At 45.1% G+C, this 21,899-nt stretch overlaps 1 protein-coding gene and 1 pseudogene across 2 annotated transcripts; both read right to left on the bottom strand.

The window, feature by feature from the left end:
- Positions 1-4,061: 4,061 nt before the first annotated feature.
- Positions 4,062-5,538, bottom strand: LOC114700514 (annotated as a pseudogene).
- A 510-nt stretch (positions 5,539-6,048) lies between these two features.
- LOC114700208 (butyrophilin subfamily 1 member A1-like) lies at positions 6,049-18,996 on the bottom strand. Of its 2 annotated transcripts, XM_028879763.2 has the most exons (7): positions 18,846-18,996; positions 14,884-15,012; positions 14,315-14,662; positions 12,592-12,873; positions 9,775-9,900; positions 7,679-7,705; positions 6,049-6,620 (listed from the first exon to the last, which is right to left on the bottom strand). In XM_028879763.2, the coding sequence occupies exons 2-7, from the start codon at positions 14,987-14,989 to the stop codon at positions 6,079-6,081; spliced, it is 1,431 nt and encodes a 476-aa protein (XP_028735596.1). In that variant the 5' UTR covers positions 14,990-15,012; positions 18,846-18,996; the 3' UTR covers positions 6,049-6,078. The 2 variants fall into 2 exon arrangements, with proteins under 2 accessions (XP_028735596.1, XP_028735606.1); XM_028879773.2 differs by lacking the exon at positions 9,775-9,900.
- Positions 18,997-21,899: the final 2,903 nt, after the last annotated feature.

The raw sequence follows: 21,899 nt of genomic DNA, 5'->3' as shown, positions 1-21,899 counted from the left end.
GTAGATTTACAGTTGGAAAGCCAATATGCTGAGGTCTGAGCATGATACAGGCTATTTTGTCATTCTAACTTGAAACACCTCTATACAAAGGAAATATGGTCTCTGTGTAGACATCCTTAGCTGCCAGTGTTAACGGTGCTGGAATTCCCAGCTGGCAAGAATAAACTTCTGTGGTGAGAGGCTTACCATGGTATTGGGAGGAGTGGTACGCCTTCTCCCCACCCCGGCTTTCCTTGGCTAAGATCCTGGAGGCTGCAACCTGCCCTGGCTACCACCTGAGTTGCTAAACAACAATTTACTGAGAGATGCTGGTTGGGATCTGAGGTAGGGGTGTGTGTGTGTGTGTGTGTGTGTGTGTGTGTGTGTGTGTGTGTGTGTGTGTGTGTGTGTGTTGCGCAGCTGAAAGAAGTCTTTTCTTTTGGCATGACTATGATGGGAAGCCCACTGGGGCTGTGGGGTTGCTGAGTTCTGGAAGTCAAGAAGACCAGACGAACAGGACCTGCAAGGATCAGGTTGCACAGGACCTTGTGATTAGCTCCCATGAGAGTTTAGTGCCACCTCCAGGTCTCCTCGGAGTATGTACACAACAGTACATGGCCTCCTAGAATCCCAGAAACAAAATTCCAGCAATAAGAAAAGAAGGAAGATTGGAGCTGAAGACCATTTTTCCATTGGCCAGATAACTATCAGCACTGTTTATGCACCATAGGGTTTTGTTATTTTTTACCTAAAGATGTATCTTTGGGGTAATATTTCTTTTAAGCCTGTTTTTTTCTCAAATACACTTTTAAAAACTTCCTTTGTTTTCTGTTTTTTTTTTTTGTTTGTTTGTTTTTTTTGTTTTTCATTTATCTTTTTTCAAGACAGGGTCTCTCCGTGCAGGCTTGGTTGTCCTGGAACTTGCTCTGTAGACCAGGCTAGTCTCTAACTCTGAGATCCACCTGCCTCTGCCTCCCAAGTGCTGGGGTTAAAGGCATGTGACACCACCACCCAGCCACCTTTAAAAGTTTCAAAATTGTTTAATACCTAGTCAAGTTGAGATTTTTTTTTAAACTTCTTTTTTAAAATTTGTAATAAAAGTTAAAGATGTTATTTTTTAAAAAAGTTAATAAACTGAAAGCTAATAAAGGTCTGAAATAATAATAAAAAAATAAATGAAATAAAACCTTAGCTTTGAGGCTAGTACTTCAGGAGAAGGGTACTTGCCTAGCATGACCAAGGCCCTGGGTTTAATCCCCAGCATGGCAATGAACAAACTTGCCTTACCTTTCTCTTCTGGCATAGACCTGCTTATACATGGTGTTTGCTTCAAGCATAAGTTTTTAAATGCTTTCATCTCATAAACTATTTGAACTCTTGAAAATAACTGAGGACCCTGAAGAATTTGTATGTGAGTTGTATCTGTCAGCATTTAATATAATAGGAACTGAAGTCAAGAACATTTTAAGCATAGTAACACAAAAGCACACTTTCCAGTGGATAGGACACTGTCATCACGCATCACTTAACACCTAGGAAACTCTGAGTCTACATGTAACGTGCAAAAATATGAACATTGCTTTTAGTAGCATTGAAGAGTTCTGACTTCATGGATCCTCTGAAATTGTCTTGGACTGACACATGCTTTTAAGAAGCCACGTCTCTGATGTCCCAGAGGAAGAGTGTAATACAGTTACTGGGGAATGCCTGTGAATCACTGTTGGGGAAGTTGAGGCAGACAGAAGTGCTGGAATGTAATAGTCAGCAGAGGCCTTTGCCATGCCCACAGTGAGCTCTGAAAGTAGGATGGCCTTCTAGAATTACCGATCTTGGGCACAAGCCACAGACTTCTATACATACATACTGACCAGTCCTTGTATGCGCCCCCCCCCCCCCCAGGTACGGAGGTTCATGCATTCACAGCTAAGCAACAGGGGATCCAGTAATGTTAAACACACAGGGTTGTCCCTTCAAAGGGGGGGATGCATAACCTGTGTTCCATCCAGAAAGCATGGAGCAGCTGTGGTTAGTAGCCTGGTGACCAAAGAGACCACGAAAGATGCCCCCCAGACCCTTATATGACAATCTATATGGAAGTGTCACGTGTACTTTACAAAGAGTTTGATGTTTTAAGTATTATTGCACACAGCGGGTTGAGTTAATTATCGTGAGGAAACTTTCAGCAAATCCTACCGTGCACAAACATGTCTAAGGTCAACTACTCAGGGTCAGACTCCCGAAGTTTGAACCAACACTGGTTACTGGGTCGAGTTGAACCAAACTACCTTCTTGCCTCCCTTCACTACATTGCTGGCTGTTGTGGTTCCAGAGACCCCCACAAACCCCATGCAGAGGTAGAAATATCTTGGGCAGGGAGGCTTTCTTTGGCTGAGATCAATTCTACAGTATGGCCTTAAGCCACCCAAACTCCGCAGCCTGAGATGTAAGGGTTGATCTGGGCACAGCTGGTCATCCACCTTAGCAGAAAAACGGTAGTGGAGTTATAGTTTTCCACGGAAAGGTGTAGGCAGAGAGGGAAAAGCGCTTTGCTTCAGGAAATACTATGAAATGATGAAGGAAGAGAACTTTCCCTTAGAAATCTCAGATGTTATCTAGCTGTACAACAAGATGGTCCCCCAAGTACTGTCTAATTCACGAGACTCTGTTACAGGATAGGTGAGAAAGTCATAGACCACCATGCACATATAAGGTTAAACTGAGTTCTTTATTTTTGGAAGGCTAACACCAAAGAAAGACTCTTGGTGCTGAAGCTCAGGGGTAGTGTTTTTAAAGTTAAAAAACAAACAAACAACAACAACAACAACACCACAATCACATCAATGTTAGGTGAGACCAGAGTAACTATGTAACCATGTAGTGTTTGTTTTGGCAGAACATAGTCGTTATTCCAGACAACAGACAATTTGATTTTTACCCTTTTCAGTTATTTTAGTTTCTGTTTAGTCTGTAAGAACATTAATTATTTTGGTCAAGACATCTGGGCCATGGTCAGGGTCATCGAAATCCCAAATGAGCTGCCAATGCTGACGTGGCTGTTGGGGCACTGAGAGCTGAGAAATGTCTAAGAGACACAAATGAGTCAGGACAAGATGGCGCGACTTCAGTTCCTCCAAATTCAGCCCGCCAGTGAGGATAGCCTTGTGGGTTTCCCTTAAACATCCTTCTTACTGTCTGGCCCCAAGTTCACCTCGCCTTACTCTCGATCATACCTTCACCAGTGCACAGAAGGATGGCGGGGACGCCCTCTGCTTCCGGCCCTGTCACCTGCTGTGATAAAATACCTCCAAGAAGCAACTTCGGGGAGGGAGAGTTTGCTTTGGCTCATGGTGGTAGAGGGGACAGGCGACTGTGACTGGGGAGACAGCAGCTGGTCTGTGACTTGTCTCTGGTGGCAGTGGGAGTGTGGGGCCCAGAGCTTGGTGGATCAGAAAGCAGGGTCTGTTTAATCCTCAAGACTCACGCCCGGTAAACTACACCCTCTAGTTAGGTTGTGCAACCTCCCAGAAGAGCAGCTCCAGCTGGGGACGAGCCTCAGCCATGGAGCCTGTCAGGGATGGCTCGCATTCAAACCATAACACTTACTGTGTGCTTTGGCCTGAGCGTTTTCATTATCCATGGGCTGTTTATCTCTAAAATGAGTCACGTGAAAAGACAACCCCTGTATTTCTCTGAGGTTGGGCCCAGCTCTTGGTGTATTATGTGGTGATATTTTATTTGTGCTGAAATGTGGTGTTATTTTATTTGTGCTTTAATAAACATAGTTTGCCTGGAGATCAGAGGAAATAGCAAGGCATTTTAAGTAAACAAAGAAGTGAGGCAGCAGTGGCCCTTAATTCTATCACCGAGCAGGCAGGGTCTCTGTGTGTTCAAGGCCACACTGGAAACAGAGCCAAGCATGGGGACACACACTTTTAATCACAGTACCAACCATAGAGTTCTGGAGGCTTGTACAGACAGGAAGTGATACAGCTGGCCAGGAAGAAGAAGTGATGTAGTTAGACAGAGAGCAAATCAGATAGCAGAAGAGCAAGACATATAAGCCTGGGTAGACAGGAAGTCACTCTCTTTGGAAGCTGCAGAGTTGGTGAGGTAAGGTTGGCTGGTGGCTCTCCCTATTTCCCTGATCTCTCTAAGGCCTTCACCCCTACGTTTGGCTCGGTGTTCTTTATTTAATAAGACCATTTAGAAATTCGCCGACAGTATTATGCACTTAAATCTCTCTCCCTTCATGGCATTAAACACGGACGTGGGGAGAAATGGAGTGTGAGTAAAGTTCATTCCAGGATTAGCCAAAAGCACGAGCTAGTTCTCATGACACAGACGGTCTGTAAACAGAAGAGATGCTGTACTGGCGAAGAGTGACTGGGCATGGAGGACAGTAGTTAGCACGGAACTGTCTGTAGATAACGGTGGGGAGAGGCAGCTGGTGGTGCCTGGGAAACAGGAAGCGGAGGCTCACCAAATAGTATCTCCAAAGTGAGAGTGGGGGACAAGACAGAAGCACTTTTTGGAGCCACCGACCTAAAGTTGAACACACAGGGGCTGGTTAGGACCATGGGGAAGGCACTAACACAAAAACGCTGGTGTCCTAACCAGAACGTCTCAACTGCCGCCGTCGTAGTCAGGGTTACTACTGCTGGGATGAAACCCCATGAACAAAAAGCAAGTTGGGGAGGGATGATTTATTTGGCTTACACTTCTACACTGTAGTTCAGCAACTGAAGAAAGCCAGGACAGGAACTCACACGGGGCAGGGACCCGGAGGCGGGAGCTGACGCTGGCGCCGTGGAGCAGTGCTACTTACTGGCTGTTTCCTGCATCTTGCTCAGCCGTTCTTACAGAACCCAGAACCACCAGCCCAGGGGTGGCCCCACCCACAATGGACCCAGCCCTTCCACATCAATCATGCATTTAAAAAATGCCTTATGGGCTGGCCAGTCTTACAGAAGTATTTTCTCAGTTGACACCCTCTCCATTCCAGTGACTCTAGCTTGTGTCAAGTTGACATAAACTCGCCTGCACAACTGCCATGCTGGAGACCTTTCCCCTCCTGAATTTTTCTTTTTCTTTTCTTCTTATTTATTTATTTATTTGAGCCAAAATTTTTATTTCTTCATTTCTTGCATTTGATGTACTCTTCAATGACATCCTTGGCCTGAGATTCTTTGCTGTAGTCCTTAACCACTACACAACTCAACCAACCACCCTCCATGGCTTCCCCTCTCTATCAGTTTTACAGAGGCCTACCCATTCCCCTCGTTTCTTGTCCATCAACCTTAATTAGGTTGATCTGGTGCTCAGCACGAAGTGCCTCCTCCAACTTGACGTACATAGGCTCATCACAATGGGATGCGAGCACACAGAGACCGGCTTGGCGCTTGGCGAAGGCTTTGGCAGCTTCTCGGATGCCACGTGGTAGGCCATCGTGGATGAGGGCGGTCTTCAGCACCTCTTGTAGAGCAGCAGTATTGATGTCCATTACACCTCCAGCAGCAATGCCTTCCTCGGCCATGGCAGTGGATTATGGGTGAGGCCGAATCTTGAACGCACCCAAGCCTCTGCCTCCGCGCGATTCGGCGGTGGCAGGGGAAAAGCCCTCCTGAATTTTGCAATCTCCTTCTGTTAGCCTGTCCAACAGAACCTAGAGGAGAGCTGGAGTCTGCTACCTTGTTGGATGTGGAACTCAAGACAAGAGCATTCATCCGCAGATCTCCCAGGTGCCGTCTCAATGAACCCTTGGTCGACTTTCACCGCACTGTCTGGGCCCTGCCTGTGGCTTTCCCTGCGGTCATTCTGTGACCTCTCTCTTCTCCAGGACAAGAAGCTGTTTCCTGCCACACTCTTACTAACTTACTTATCACGGTGTCCTCAGACTGTGTTCCCAAACTCCTGAAGTACTGCTGGTCTAAAGCTCACTACGAAGTCACCCACAATCTGCCAATCCATTTTCCCCCCGTTTCCGTCCAAAAGAAGTCACTGAGGGACTAGATGACAAGTGACAGCCTTAGCCTCAGGAGAAGGCGACAGGAGAGGATAAGGCTGCTTAAGGGGATGATGGCCTGTGTCGTCAACCACTACTCAGGGCGCTTCAGACTGAGCAGCCACTGGACGTATGGTCAGGGGACTCCCACCACAAGACCACAAACAGAATAAAGGACGGACAGGGCCAGAAAAAGGACCTTCTTGGAAAGTATATATATGGGATTCATTACTGGTATTGTAGAAGGAGACGATTCCTAAATTGTAGTCCAGGAAAATCCCAATCTGACCAGGAGCTTCTGGCAGAGAGAGAAGGACCCGAGGGGGTTTCAGAGCCCAGTACTCCTCTTGAGACAACTCCATGACCCAGAAACCGTTCCTGGGAGACATGAGGATGAATCCTTTCTTCAGGACATCCTCCCTACACACCCCCACCAGCCAGTCAGTCCTACCTGCCACCTCCACCTCCCAGTAATGTCTCCCTGTGTTAAAGGTCTCACGGCCTAACACACAGGGCCAGGTGTCAAATCTCTCTGGTGTATCAGGCAATGTCTGACGGGAGTCTGCTAGGTAAATGGATTTTGAATCGTTGCTCACGACAAGGTGGGGGTGGGCCGTGTTCTCATCCAGGGTCACACCAACTAAAAGCAAAGAGAAAGTGCATCAGTGAATGCCAGACGGAGCATGGCCTACCCCTCCTTCTCTAAAGATATGCAGGAGTGTTCTAGAAGCTGACAGGTACCCTCAGGGAAGAGATGCCTGCTCATAGCTTCTATCCTCTCATCAGCAGCCACAGGTAATGTCAAAGATAACAGCATCCAGGGTTCGCTGTGCCTTCCATCACCCTGTCACAGGGAGCTGGTCTGGGCCATTCTTCAAGGCCCTTTAGAGTCCCAAGGAAAGAAAGATCAGGCTTTCCCCCACAATTAAAAATCTCTTCGTGCTCACTACTAAAAGCTTATCAATAGCTTCCCTTCTCTTTATTCTTGGTCTTTGGGTTCTTGGGAGGTGTGCTTGTTTAAATGACAGTGGCCCTCACAGGTTCACACCTGGTTTTGAACACTTGGTCCCCAGCTGGTAGAACTGTTTGGGGTGGGTTAGGAGGTGTGGCCTGGTGGGAGGAGGTGTGTCACCAGGCATGGGCTTTAGGCTTCCCAAGGCCAGTCCCCTTCCCAGTGTGCTTCCCGCTTCCTGCTGGGGTTCAGGAGGTATACTCTCAGCTGCTGCCCCAGCGCCGGCCTGGCTAACTGCCACGCCCCCTGCCACGATGGTGATGGATTCTTATCCCTCTGGAAGTGTGAGCCTGGACCGTACCCTTCCTTCAAATAGCTGCCTTGTCAAGATGTTTTTATCACAGGAATAGAAAAGAAACAACATAGCTGGGGGCTCCCAGGCCCATCTCTAATCCCAGCACTCGGGAAGCAGAGGCCAGCCCGGTCTACAGTGTGCGGTCCAGGACAGCCACAGCTACACAGAGAAACTCTGTATTGAAAATAAAACAAACAAACAAACAAAAGAAAAAGAAAGAAAGAAAAGAAGGAAAGAAAGAAAGAAAGGAAGGAAGGAAGGAAAGAAGGAAGGAAGGAAGGAAGGAAGGAAGGAAGGAAGGAAGGAAGGAAGGAAGGAAGGAAGGAAGGAAGAAAAGTAACAATACTGGAGGTTAGAGCTCTGAACCCAGAGAAGCAGCAAGTAGACTGACCTGCATGTAACCGTGCCAATCTCCATTCTAAAAAACAAAAACAAAACCAGAAGTCACCACCATGTTAGGGAGAAAATATTTTGTGAACAGTACAACAAAAGAAAATGGAAACAAATGAAATGTTTAGGAGTTTTTCTATAAATTGAGCAAATATACCACAAAGGCCTCCTAAAGACAGAAAACTTAGGACATAGAAAAATGAAAGCCAGAATCAGACAAGACAGCTACAACTGTATCTGATTAACACCAGCCATAAAAAGACAAGAAAAGTCTTTGTTCCTAAGAAAATCCTTGTTAGTCAGCAGTCAGTTCATCCTGCAGGGAAACTTGTTAAATCTGGGAAATAACTCAATAGCTTCAGGAAGTTCCTGAAACTGACCAGATACACTAGGCCCCTCCCGTCATAAGCATATATGTACCTGGAAGTTTCTCCAGTTCTGCCCAGCCCCGCAGTCTCAAAGCCACTTATAAAATAATCACTCAGAGGCTTAATATTATTTACAAACTGTATGGCCTATGGCAGACCTCTTGCTAGTTAGCTCTTATATCTTAAATTAACCCATTTCTATTAATCTATGTTTTGCCACATGTTCTGTGGCTTTACCGATCTGTAGGCATGTTGCTCTTTGGGTGGCAGGCTGGCATTCCCCCCAGACTTCACCTTTCTCTTTCCTGTTTCTCTCCTTGGATTTCCCAACTGCCTCTAAGCTGCCTTGCCATAGGCCAAAGTAGCTTACCTATTAACCAATGGGAACAGCATATATTCACAGATTACAGAAAGAAATCCCCCAACACACAAACACACACACACACACACACACACAGTATGGATTGCTGAAAGACATTCTCAGACAAGCTGAACTGCCTTAGAAGCAGAGGCCAGCTGACTGGCTGGAAGAGGCAGTACTCAGGAGAGCTGCCTGCAAGAGGCTTAGACCAGTTGTGTTACCTGGACAGAATACTCTCCATCCTGCTGAGATTTCTACAGGCTTTGTAGTGTGCTATAGGTTTCCAGCTTTCATGAGCTGTCACCCATGTTGGCCTTGGTGATATAGCTGTCTTTGAGTCATTTCTGCTACTATAAGTAACCCTTCACTTTGTTGCTAAAAGTAACCCTGTCTTAGTTACTATTGATGTGATGAAACGCTGTGATAAAAGCAACTTGAGAGGATCGGGTCTATCTGGCTTATGCTTCCATATTACAGTTCATCACCAAAGGAAGTCAGGACAGGAATTCAAACAGGGCTAGAACCTGGAGGCAGGAGCTGATGCAAGGGCCATGACAGAGTGCTGCTTACAGGCTTGCTACTCATGGTCTTCTCAGCCTGCTTTCACATAGAACCCAGAACCACCAGCCTAGGGAGGGCAGCACCCACATGGGCTGAGTCTTCCTACAGCAATCACTAATTTAAAAAGTCTCTTACAGGCTTGCCTACAGCCAGATCTTACAAAGGCACTCTCTCAATCGAGGCTCCCTCCTCTCAGATGACTTTAGCTTGTGTCAAGCTGACATAAAACTGTTCAGCACAAACCCTAACAAAAGTCACTGGTTCACCGAGTTGGACTTTAAATGTATCTGTACTTTGCTCCCTCCTTGGATCTCTGTCTGGGGTGAATAGATGTCTGCTCCTATCTCCCCAGGAAGAGTGCCACACAAGACCATTTCAGACAGAACCTCAGCCAAGAGTCTGAACAATCCAGTACTTATTTAGATAGCTCTACAGTCTAGAACCCGCACACAGGATTCCCGTGTTTAATGCATTCTCTATCACATTCTCCTTATGCAAGCCAACCACCAGTACATCTGGTTTCCCTCCTAGAATTTAATCACTCAGGAGTGTGAACTGGAGGTGTGACCTCCTGGGTTTCAAGGTTTAAGGAGCCAGACTCCATTCAGATCTAATGCCACTCCTCTTCTGAGCTCTGAACATTTGGTATTTCATGTGTCTATATTTGCTTCCTACTATGGAAACTCTGAAATAATAGGCTCAAGGGAACCGCAACCTCTCTATAGGTCAGAAAATCTGCCCACCCCTCAAGATGGATCCCTTGTTTGGTACCACCATCCATAAGTAACCTCATTTTCTATGACTTACCTAGAGGACCAGCTGTGCCATGTTTCTTCCTCTTTCTTGTCCTGTATAGCGTCCAAGCCAAATATACCACAAACCCCAGGAATGCTGCTATGACAATCCAGACTAAGGAGGACAGTCCTGTAACAACTGAGAAGAGGAGTGTTTGCTGACATCCCTGGAGAAGTCACTAGCTTAGGACCCTCAGGGCCTGGGGTGGTGATGGTGGACTACCTCACTGTGTACACCATGTCTTACTCCAGCCAAGCCTTCTTTTGTCAGTGACACTGGCTATAATTACACCCCCACATTTTCAGAGATACTTTGATTCCAGGTGGGAGGAAGTAGAAAAACAGAAAAGGCAACATATAAGAGCCCTTTAAGGTAAGAACTATCTGTTCTTTTAAAAAGGAATTTTGAATGGGCATGGGATACACACTTAGGACTCCCACTACTCAGCAGCTGTGGCCGAGCTGTGAGTTTGAGGCTATCCTGGGCTACAACGTGAAACCCTGTAAAATTAAATACAAAATTTAAAAGTAACTAGGAGTGCTGGCATATGCCTATAATCCATCATTTGGAAGGTTGAAGCAGGACTGCCATAAATTCCAAAGTAGCATGAGATTCAGGAGATCTTATCTCAAAGGAAAAAGACATTTTTGCTTTGTTTTGTTTTTGGTTAAGGGTGATGTCAAAAGTCTCATAAAACTGCTAAGTATAGAGGAGAAATAGCACCTCTGAATATCACAGAGCATGACTGAACTGGTGGCCTCAGTATCAGGAAAATCAGCCTGCTTTTGAGACCGAATGACAGCCCATTTCAAAAACAAAAGACAAAAATAGATTTAACAATGAAAAAAAAATCACTGAAGAATAGAATGTGACAGAAGATAAAATGTTCAGACTGTATGTGCAGATTACCAGGAGATCCCTCAAGAATGCAAAGGTAAACCCCAATGATGGTCTCCAGAAGAGGGAGGGGAGGGCGGAGAGAGGGCTCAGCAGTTGAGAGCACTGGCTGTTCTTCCAGTGGACCGGGGTTCAATTCCCAGCATCCACATGACAGCTCACAATTGTCTATAACTCCAAGATCTGACACTCTCACATAGATATACATGCAGGCAAAACACCAATGCACATAAAGTAAAAATAAATAAATTAGAAAGAAAAGAAAAAAAAAAGATGGAGCTGATGCATGCAATGTAATAAGTATCTATTTGGTCTCTGCTGCCATTTCCATAAACCTCTTAAAATCTCTTCTTGCATCCTCCACAGGAACAAAAAAGGTCCTTGGTGAATACACATTAATGCCTAGGGTGTGCACTTCCACACACCTGGCCTTGTATAGCTCTTCTAGGATATGTCCTACTACCATAAACCAAAATATCTTGTTGGGTTGTGGTGCACGCCTTTAATCACAGCACTGGAGAGCCAGAGTCAGGCAGATCTCTGAGTTTGAAGCTAGCCTGGTCTACTGAGTGAGTTCCAGGACAGCCAGGGCTCACAGGGAAACCCTGTCTCGAAAAACCAAAGCCAAAACCAAACCAAACTAACCAAACAAACAATAACAAAAACAAGCAACACCTTTCCAAACCCCATAACAACAACAACAACAAAAAAATCTTGTAAATAATTTTCCTAGGTTCTGTCAGACCCTGTATCAAGAAAAACAAACAGATAGCAAGGTTCTGGGGTGTACATTAGTGGAGAAGCACTTGCCTAACATGCACAAGGCATTATGTTCGGATCGAGCAGTGAGAAAAGAAAAAAGAAAGAAAGAAAGAAAGAACATGAAGTGATTTCTACTCTATGAAAGAAGGTGAATGAAGATTCCAAGGGTAGAAGGAGAAACTAAGGAATAAGAGATAACTCGGAAGCAAAGACGGAGAGGTCCAAGCACACAGATGATCAGATAGGAGATGCTGTTCCACAGACCAGAGGCAGAATCCAGGAATACATGCAACGACTGGGCTCTGGAAGTCCTGAGAACTCGGACAAAGTTCTAAGACAGTGAGAGTTGATGGCTAAATGCAAAATTAGTAAATGTAAAATTTCCGGCTACTTCAAGAAAGTCTCTGCATCAAAAGTGGACGACAGCCACCAACCAAGTTTACTAGTAAAGATGCAGGTGTCCCTGGTGTCAGTGGGGGAGGGCTCCAGGATCCCCTTGAATATCAAAGTCTGAAGATGCATATCTCCCAGTAACCCATGCCTATCCTCCTTTATGTTTCAAATCATCTCTGGATTAATTCAAAATCCCAATATAAGGGAAATGCTATTGAAACAGCTGTTGTGCTACACTGTTTCAGGACCAGCAAGAACCAAGGCTGTGCATGTTTAGTATAGGTGCGTATTTTCTGCTGAATGCTCTCTACCCCACTGGTTGAATCTACAGATACAGAATCCAAGGGATCTCTCTGTCAATGGTTATTCCCTAAGCACAGAAAGCCAGAATCTTGGGCTGGTGCGATGGTTCAGTGGGTAAAGGTGCTTGATGCTGAGCCTGATAAACTGAGTTCAATCCCTGGGAACAACACAGTAGAAAAAGGAAACCAGCTCCCATAAGTTGTCCTCTGACCTCACACACAATGTGGCATGCATGCATACACACATGTGCAAATACACACACACACACACACACACACACACACACACACAAACTTTTTTTCTTGAGAGGGAGAGAATTTCCCTATGCAACCATCACTGGCCTACAACTTGCAATGGAGACCAGACTGGCCTTGAATTCACAGGGATCTGCCTGTCTCTGACTACCAAGTGGTACGATTATTATATTGCCCTGGGTGTCTGTCAACATGAGAACCCAGCACTAGTTCCACTGACCTGGTACAGAGATCTCTACTTCCTTCTCCTGGCCAAGGAGGAGATTCTGGATGCAGCAGGACACACTCTCTATGGAGCTGTCTGTGATGATCACTGAAGCTGCCACAGTGAACAGGCCTTCCTCATCACGATTCCTGGACTCTGAAATGGATTGTAACTTCTTTCTGTTGGCAGTTCTCCACAACACCTGAGGCTCTGGGTACCATCCTGAGGAGGTGCACTCCAGCTCCATCTCTCCATTCTCTTTAATTTTCATACTAATGTGAGGGTCAGAACCCATAGCTGTTAGAGAGAAACTGGCCTTAATTGGTGGTGGTTATTCTTTGGGGGCTTATATCATAGAACTGTAGTATTTGTAGGGAGACACAGAAACTGGGGGACAAGAGGACCAGAAATCCTCAACACTTCACTCCAAAGATGACTAGGGATCAATGAAATGACACATGACAGACCTCTTCAGAAAGATGGCATCTGAAATTATAGGCCTGTAATCCCAACACTGGAAACCTTCATAAGGGAGATGGTGAGTTCTGAGTCAGCCTAGGGCTATAAAACAAATGAAGGAAGGAAGGAAGGAAGGGAGGGAGGGAGGGAGGGAGGGAGGGAGGGAGGGAGGGAGGGAGGAAGGAAGGAAGAAAAGGAAAGAGTGCTCCTTTAAGATGAAAAAATTGCAAGACTGGTGGCCTAGAGGTGGCCAAGATCCAGCTGCGTCTGGAAGCTCCCGCAGTGACAGTGGAGCCCTCTTCTTGGAAGAGAGGTCTAGGAGAGGAGCAGACACAGCCGGCTCCCCGTGGACAGGCAGGACTGGACAGAAGACTGTTTCCATGGAGACAGTCAGGTGGAGGACCGCAGTGTTTCCATGCTGCGATGCTGTCAGGGATCTCTTTAAGGACTGCAACCTCAGCCTGTACCTCACATTCAAATGACTACTGAGACGCCTCCTGTTCTCCTCTTCTGCTGGATTCTTCCCTTATAGCTCTACAGGGCATAGAAACATTTTATAGTCTGACCCCAAAGAACCACAGTTGCCCAAATCTATGAATCTATGTGAGAATGTATATTTCATGTCAAAATGCCAAGAGGTTTTAGTATTTTTTAAATTGGATGTTGAACTTATACATGAGCCACTGTAGTTTTAATAATGTCTCTAATAATTTAATAATAAATGTCTCTGGACATTTGTTTATTTGCTTATTTATTTAATTTATTTATTTTTGTTTTCTTGAGACAGGGTTTCTCTGTATAATAGCCCTAGCTGTCCGGAAATCTCTGTAGACCAGGCTGGCCTCAAATTCACAGAGATCCGCCTGCCTCTGCCTCCCGAGTGCTGAGATTAAAGGTGTGTGCCACCATGCCCAAGCTACACTTTTAGATGGAATAGCCAAGATCGTGCTTCTTCTCTACATACATGAAAGCCGGTGGACCACATAAGCTGATGGTGCAGAGGGTTCACTGTTATGGGCTGAGAACTAGATTTCACCAGGATGTTTTTTTTTTTTTTTTTTTAAACAGAAGCATGTTTGAAGCCAGATGTGGTGGCACATGTCTGTTAGCCCAGAACCTTGGAGGTGGAGTCAAGAGAATCAGGAGTTAAGGGGCAGAAACTACAGCATCAGATTTTTTTTTTTTTCTCACTTGTGAGGCTCATAATTGTTATGCTCACACTTTAAAACCATATCCATCCACATCATTGCGTCACTGAAGTCAAAACCTGTCTACTCACCAGCTACTTTCAGAGAGACGAAGGCTTCTCCATGAGCTTGTTTATCTCTAAAGGAGCACCCATACACCCCTTCATCAGAGGTCCTGACCTGGTGTATCTTCAGAGCAACCTGCCCCAAAGTGATGTTGTCCTGCACTAGCATCGCCCGCCCTCGGTACTCAGGCATCTGCTCTTCCTTCAGCTCTCGGCCTTCATGGTAGACCAACACCGCAGGCGAGAATGTATTCCGGAACCAGCGCAGCTCCATCTGCTCCGCACTCACACTGGGTGAGAGGTGACAAGGCAGCTCTGAGTCTTCACCTACTAAGGCAAGGATGGGCTGCGAGGGCCCGAGGACCTCCAAGTGACCTGCAAAGAACCAAGCAGGATCAGGAAGGGTATGGAGATAGGATAGACCTGATTGACAGGAAACCCAAAGCAATCCCTTCCAAACTCCAATTATTCCCTTCCCATGGACCCACTGGATCCCAGTCTGGATGGGTAGGAAGGAGCGCTGCAGCCCTCTGCACTGGTAGAAACAGCTCCACCCAGCAGCCAGGATGGGGTGGGAGGAGAGAAGAGAGATTTACCTGTATTCAGCTTGGGCAGCTGCAGGACCATGAGGGTGAAGAGACACCCAAGGTGAGGGTTTTGGAGAACTGCCACCCACATCTTTCTGAGCAGCAAGGTACCCATAGGAATCTGCCAGGAGTTTCAGCCTAGGGGGTGAATGGAATGGTCAGGAGGTACTTAAGTCCCCACAGTCCTCTAGCTGTGCCCTACAAACTAAAGAGCTCTGGTGATTTGCATCTGGAATCTTCGTGCCTCCTTCTCCAGAAGGATTTTCAGTTCAGGTCAATTCTCATCAACACCTGCCTGTTCACTTCCCTAAGTTTAGTCAAGGATTCATGTAAGAAGAGATGGGGCACTAATTACTAAGACAGACACAAGAGGAGTAAAAGCTGTGATCTGTGAGATGCACAAAAAAAGGGGGGGGGTGTCTTTCAAATGCAATAGTTTGTCATTTCCTTTTATCCAGATTCAGCCCTGGGGGACTGGAGAGATGGCTCAGCAGCTGAGAACACTGATTACTCTTGCAGAGGACCCAGGTTTAATTGCTATCAATTACATGGTGGCTCACCACTATCTGTAACTCCAATCTCAGGGTCTCCAACATCTCCTTCTGGCCTCTGTGGGTGCTGCATGCATGGGGTACACAGACACACATGAAGGCAGACATTCATTTACATAAATTAAAGAAAAATAGCCAAGCATCGTGGTGTACACCCTTAATCCCAGCATTAACCTGGCAGAGGCAGGCTAGGTAATAAAGGTGTCAAACTTCTAAGATGGTTAGCTTCTTCCTCACCCTCCAGTTCTGAGACAAAAGCCTGGCAGCTTAAAACTCAGGCCATGTAGGCTTTTGTCTCCCACCAGCAGGCCCCCTGTGATGGGCTGGATCAACAAGTTCAAGGTTGGATTAGTACATGTTACACAACAATTATGGACAAATCAACTATCCTATTTCTCTTCAAACAGAACAACACTAAATTAGGTGAGGAAAACTTGTCAGATTTAAAAAACTCCATCCCTCAAGAAGAGAATGGATTTTAATGCTCATACGCATGCACAACGGTTAAGAACTTTACTTAAAGAAGTTAAAAGTAAGTCACCATCAACACAAGCTTGTAAATGTTCATCTTTGGGCACACCATGTATGCACAACTGTTATGGGGTCTCCCTCTCCCATGCCCTATGTTTATCACACAATTCGGAGGCTCTGCGAGCTCCTGCTATAGCAGCATGCAGGCCTCCATTAGCTCCTCCCCCAAGGATGCCTGACCAGTCCATTCACAGTTAAAACGTCTGCTCCCACCTTAAAAAACATTCTGTCTTTGCAGTACATTTGGATACACTGGTAGACACAATGCTCTCTGATGATTCACAGTTGAGAACTTCAAAGAAAAGTTCCATTCACTGAGTCTGTTAAATAAGAAAACTTCAAAAGTGAGGCTCAATTACTCTCCAGTCCTCAACTGGTTAATAAACAGATCAGTGGAGCCTCTCAACAGGTTCACAGGCTCTGACAAAGGGCTTAAAATAAGCACGTAAATAAATGAATAAATATCTTTTACCTTAAGACAACTTGGGGTCTTCTTCCACTGACAGACAAAAACCTACAAGAAGACCTTTATGGACTTTGTGAATCTTCTACAAGAAGCTATAAAAAGGCAGATGGTAAAGAGATTGCTACCACCTAATTTCTTTTTTTTTTTGTTTTTTGTTTTTTGTTTTTTCGAGACAGGGTTTCTCTGTGTAGCTTTGCGCCTTTCCTAGAACTCACTTGGTAGCCCAGGCTGGCCTCGAACTCACAGAGATTCGCCTGGCTCTGCCTCCCGAGTGCTGGGATTAAAGGCCTGCGCCACCACCGCCCGGCTTAATTTCTTTAATTGACTTATGAGGATATAATTCTGACTAGGCCTTTGAGTGTTTCTATGTGGAAATCGGGCCTTGCCTTTTCCTAGAGCTAACAGGCTTCCTACCGGGATAAGTAAACACAAACAGCTTTCAATGGGAAAACAAACTCAAAGCTGCCAAGCTATTATTTCTGACCTAAAAACTGCCTCCTTCCTGCACCTTTAAAGGGATAGTAATGAAAAGATTTGCCTTTTTAATGACTGTTCTCAATAATCAAGTACCTATGTCTCCTGGTATTAAGGAAAAACAGCAAATAAAAAAATAAAATGTTTAGCCGGGCGGTGGTGGCGCACGCCTTTAATCCCAGCACTCGGGAGGCAGAGCCAGGTGGATCTCTGTGAGTTCGAGGCCAGCCTGGGCTACCAAGTGAGTCCCAGGAAAGGCGCAAAGCTACACAGAGAAACCCTGTCTCGAAAAACCAAAAAAATAAAAATAAAAAATAAATAAATAAATAAATAAAATGTTTAATGGATATAAAGATGCAAAGAGTTTTAGTAATGAAGGGTCTGTGCATAAAGGTTGAAATGGTTGGATGTTTCCAGATGGAAAGGAAAGGGAGGAAGTTCATGCAAGTTGTGAGGGTCTGAGTAAAAGATTGAAGGTATTTGAATGATAAGACTCAGAGACGACATATATATGATAGTAAGTTTCAAAGGCTGAAGTTTAACACACTGACATTGAATCTCTACTCAAATCGGCGGACTTCTCTTAGGTTATTAATCTATTCTCGATAAGAGTTATCAGTACTAACTACCAAAGCTTTACAAGAACAAAACCACCATAGACACAGTCTCATAGAAAACTAAATCTCCTCTGGTCATTTAAACTTTGATAACAGGAGCTGGAGAGATGTTTCAGTGGTTAAGAGCACTGGCATTCCTTCCAAAGGATCCCAGTTGAGCAGGGTTCAATTCCCAGCACCCACATGATGGCAATTCACAACTCTAACTCCAGTTCACAGATATTCTCATATATTGGTGAATGTATGTAAAAAGTTAATGAAATCTGTTTGTGTTGTTAACTTTTCAGGTTTTATTCTTGAGACTGCTCAAATGCATGAGTCTGTTCGAAGTGTGTGCTGACACTTATTTACTGCTTTCTCTATTATGAGGATCTTAAAACAGACAATGGTCCTTCTTATGTTTCTAAAACTTTTCATCTCTTTTTGTCAACTTTAAAGAGTTCATGTCTCTTCCAAGGGTAGTAGGTCAAGCCTTAGCAGATCCCTGCACAGGACAGGCAGAGGCAGAGGCAGGAGGGTCTCTGAGTCTGAGGACTCCCTGGTCTACACAGAAAGCTACAAGCCAGCCAGGGCTCCAGAGAGATCCTGTTTCAAAACAAACAAAACAAAGTTTACATCTCTCATGGCATTTCCTAAATGCCCAAAGACAAGCCATAATTGAGCAAGCTAATGTATTACTCAAAAGTCAAACACACAGCCTTTAATCTCAGCACTGGGAAGCAGAGGTAGAGGCAGGCAGACCTCTGTGTTTAAGGTCCACCAGGTCCACAAAGTGAATTCTAGGACAGCCAGGGCTGCACAGAGAAACCTTGTCTCGAAAAACAAAACAATTAAACATACAAACAAAAAAGGGGGACAAGGGGTTAATTGTTTAGGAGCAACTTGTCAAAGCAATTTACACTTTAAAAAATAAAAATACAACAAAGGTCTTCAGGAAAGGTGTCAAGTTTAGTACCTGTGGGCCTTTACATACAGATGTCCATTCTTGGGCAACGACTGCACTACAGATTCTCTGACATCCACCCCCACCCCCACCCAATAATTTAGAATGTAATAAATGATCTTAAAAATATTTTACAACAGATGTTGACTTAAGACAGCTTTTTTAGAACCTGTTAGGATACTTTACAGCAGATGATTCGGAGAAATGTCAGCTCTTTTTGCTCCTTTCGGTTCTGACCATATCCTTAGAATGACAGATCTCTGCGCCCGGCTGTGCTTTCCGGAGCTCCTCAGGTCCGCACAGTGCGTTCCCCTCCGCTCCTCGGCTGAGCGTCCCGTGTCCAGGCAGGTCCCTCACCCCCGCAGCTCAGCTGTCATTTCCTCACTCACCTCCTGCCACCCATTTATAACGCTCAGCTCCGACACGGGGACATCAGGCTCAACCTTCTTCCATGGTTAGCAATGCGGCAAACACAGTTCCTTTGGCGCGGTGAGAGCCGGCCGCCCGCGGCCGCCCGCGGCCGCACGTGCTTCCTGCTTCCGGAGCCAGCGCCGTGGGAGCTCCGAATCTGCCGCGCCATTGGCTGAACCTCTTCGAAAGGCTGCCTCTGATTGGCTGCAGCTCGGGCGCGGTTCCTTACCGGAAGACGCCAGTAGGTGTCTCCCTCAGGCCAAACTTACAGTTCATCTTGGAAGAAAGGAGACTGCCAACACATGTCTAAGAACATTCCTCTGCAAAAGACTAACGGAATCTTCTTTGGTCAAAGTCGTTAGTTGATTGAATAAAAGATGTTTTTCCTCTCTCTGTCTCTGTCTCTTTCTGTCTCTGTCTCTCTCTCTGTCTCTCTCTCTCTCTGTGTCTCTGTCTCTCTTTTAAAGAACATGAGAAGTCAGTGACCAAATGACATGTGCGAACGCCTCTCGGTGTCCAGGCCTGTTGCAGGCTGTGTGTAGAAGTGGGGAGCGGGTGCCGAGCCGAGACTGAAGAAAGGTAGCAGCTGGACAGAGGCAGAGAAGAGGAAATGCAAGCCCTGCTCACGAGAAGAGTTTCTCATCCTGTGGGACGCAATCCTTTGACGGGGTCAAATGACGCTTTCACTGGGATAGCCTAAGACTATTGGAAAATAGATATTTACATTTCTTTATTTGAACTTGCTTTGTAGTCTAGGAATTGGAATGGAATTTGCAATCCTTTAGACTCCTACCATCACGCCCAACTCTCTGAATTAATTTCTACAAACCCAAGTCAACAACAGCCACTCCTTAGCTTTCATGTCACTGGTGAAGCCAAGGATTGCATGATGAATTTCAAGGCTGTTACAGAGTTTGAAACCACAGACTTAAGTCACATTATAATTAGCCAAATCTACTGAAGTTGCTCAGGGCTGCATTCTCTGAGCCAAACTAGAGACATGCTGTGCCAAGGCAGATCATTTTTAAAGGTGAAAACCATAAGGAGTCCTTGAATGTCTGCAAAAGCAAGCTACAGAAGCCTATTCTGCTCTGCCAAGATTAGGCAGTCAAGGCAACCTCAAAATAGTCCTGGAATGTCTGCATAAGCAGGTTACAAAAGCCAAAATTAGCAGTTAGTCACAACATAACAAGCAGATGACCATAGCTGCACATTTCTGAGGGAGGGTCAAGGAGTCAGGGTTGCTGGAAAATTATTTCCCAGGGACACTGAGCCAGAGACAAATGGCTAGTGGGTACGGAGATGAATGCCTAACACAAAGTAGTTTCTGGGGCCACTCAAGAGGAACAGCAAGCAGCTTTGGAACTCAGGAGTATGGCCCAGCACAAACACAGTAGGTGAGCCTTGGAGAGGCAAAGCCCTGAGGACTGGTGTCCTGAGGACCTCATGTTGTTACTGAGCATAGTTCTGACTGTTGCCTTCATGGTCACCACGTCCCTCATCATCTATGAATTGTATGAAAACTCTCCGCTTCTAGCCCCTCACTGGGCAGTGTTACTGTTGTTACTTAGAATAATAGTGATTGGCTTTTTCCAAGCATTGCTGCTGGAGCAGATTAATGATTCAGCCACCACCCTTAGAAAGAATTTAGACACGTAGATTGCCAGTAAAGTTGGGCTAAGATGTTTTTGTTAATGGCTTTGTTAATGGTTATATATAATCTTGGGGAACAATTTAAAGTTTATAAAGGTACACATGAGGTAAGGGAAAAAACAAAACAAAACAAAAACAACAATGGCAGCCTGGCTATTGCTGGCTGATGAACCTTTCTTGCTAGGATGAGTTGGTGATCAAAAGTGATGATTAATTCCTTGTACCCATTTCTGCCCTCAGCTTCCTGATAAGCTGTAATTTAAAAAAAAAAAAAAAAAAAAAAAAAAAAAAAAAAAAAAAAAAAAAAAAAAAAAGCTGTTGATGAGTGGGTATGTACCCTGAGGATTTAAAGTGGAAATGACTAATTGTTTTTCATATATAAAAGCTTAGATTTGTCATTCTTTTAAGATTTTTTATAAGAATACCTTTTGAGGCAAATAATAAAATGATTGATCCTTTCTTTGTATCCATAAAATGCAGCCTGCCAGTAAGAGAACTGGCTGAGAAAAATATCTTGCTTGCTTACACTTTGTTAATCTATAACAAGTTGCTGGGGTATGAATGTATGTGGGTCCTTGGGAAAAAAACAGTTTTTCACCTATAATGGGTAAAATGTTTAGTCATGTAAGGGACATGGTGTTTTTTGCTTGTATTCATTGTAATCATTCAGTTGAAAAATAGAATGTAACCACATTGTAATTTTTTACTGCTTGAAAGATTTTGCTGGGATATAAGCTGTAAGGGAAAAAAATAAAGTAATACAGAACCAGAAAAGAGGTAAGGAAAGAAATAAAGAAGATAGCCCCTGACATGTTGAAGATGTGTGTGTGTGTGTGTTTCTCTCTCTCTCTCTCTCTCTCTCTCTCTCTCTCTCTCTCTCTCTCTCTCTCTGTCAGCCCCAGAGAATTAAAGTTTTGCCCTGATCACTGGCCCCAGAGAATTAAATCTTACTCCCTCAGATGAAAAAGTCAACTGAGAGATGATTCGCCAACTCCATGCCTCCTCTTCAGCTCCTGAGCTGTTGTTGGAAGCTGGTCTCTACAGCAGCACATATGTCAGGAAAGAAACTGCCAACATGACCTCTCTACGGTGTGAAAAAGGAAGGATTTTTATTATATCTACAAGAGGGAGAACAGCCAGAGGCATCTGGAAGAGTCCAGAAAGAAGGAAGTAGACTGAACAGGGCCAGCAGACGGAATATGGCCAGGGCTATCTGTGAGAGGAGGGGAGACCAGCAGGAGACAGAGGAGAGAGAGTATGGTGAGAGAAGCAAGGTTATATATAAGAAGGGTGAGCAGCGGGGGGTGGGGGGGCAGGAGACTGCTGTGGGGGCTTTGAAATGTAGCTTGGCAGCCAGCACGCAGAAGGTAAGGGAAATG

This window comes from Peromyscus leucopus, chromosome 5 (assembly GCF_004664715.2).
Source record: "Peromyscus leucopus breed LL Stock chromosome 5, UCI_PerLeu_2.1, whole genome shotgun sequence".
Taxonomy (NCBI): Eukaryota; Metazoa; Chordata; class Mammalia; order Rodentia; family Cricetidae; genus Peromyscus; species Peromyscus leucopus.
This window is presented reverse-complemented; position numbering and strand designations above follow the sequence as displayed.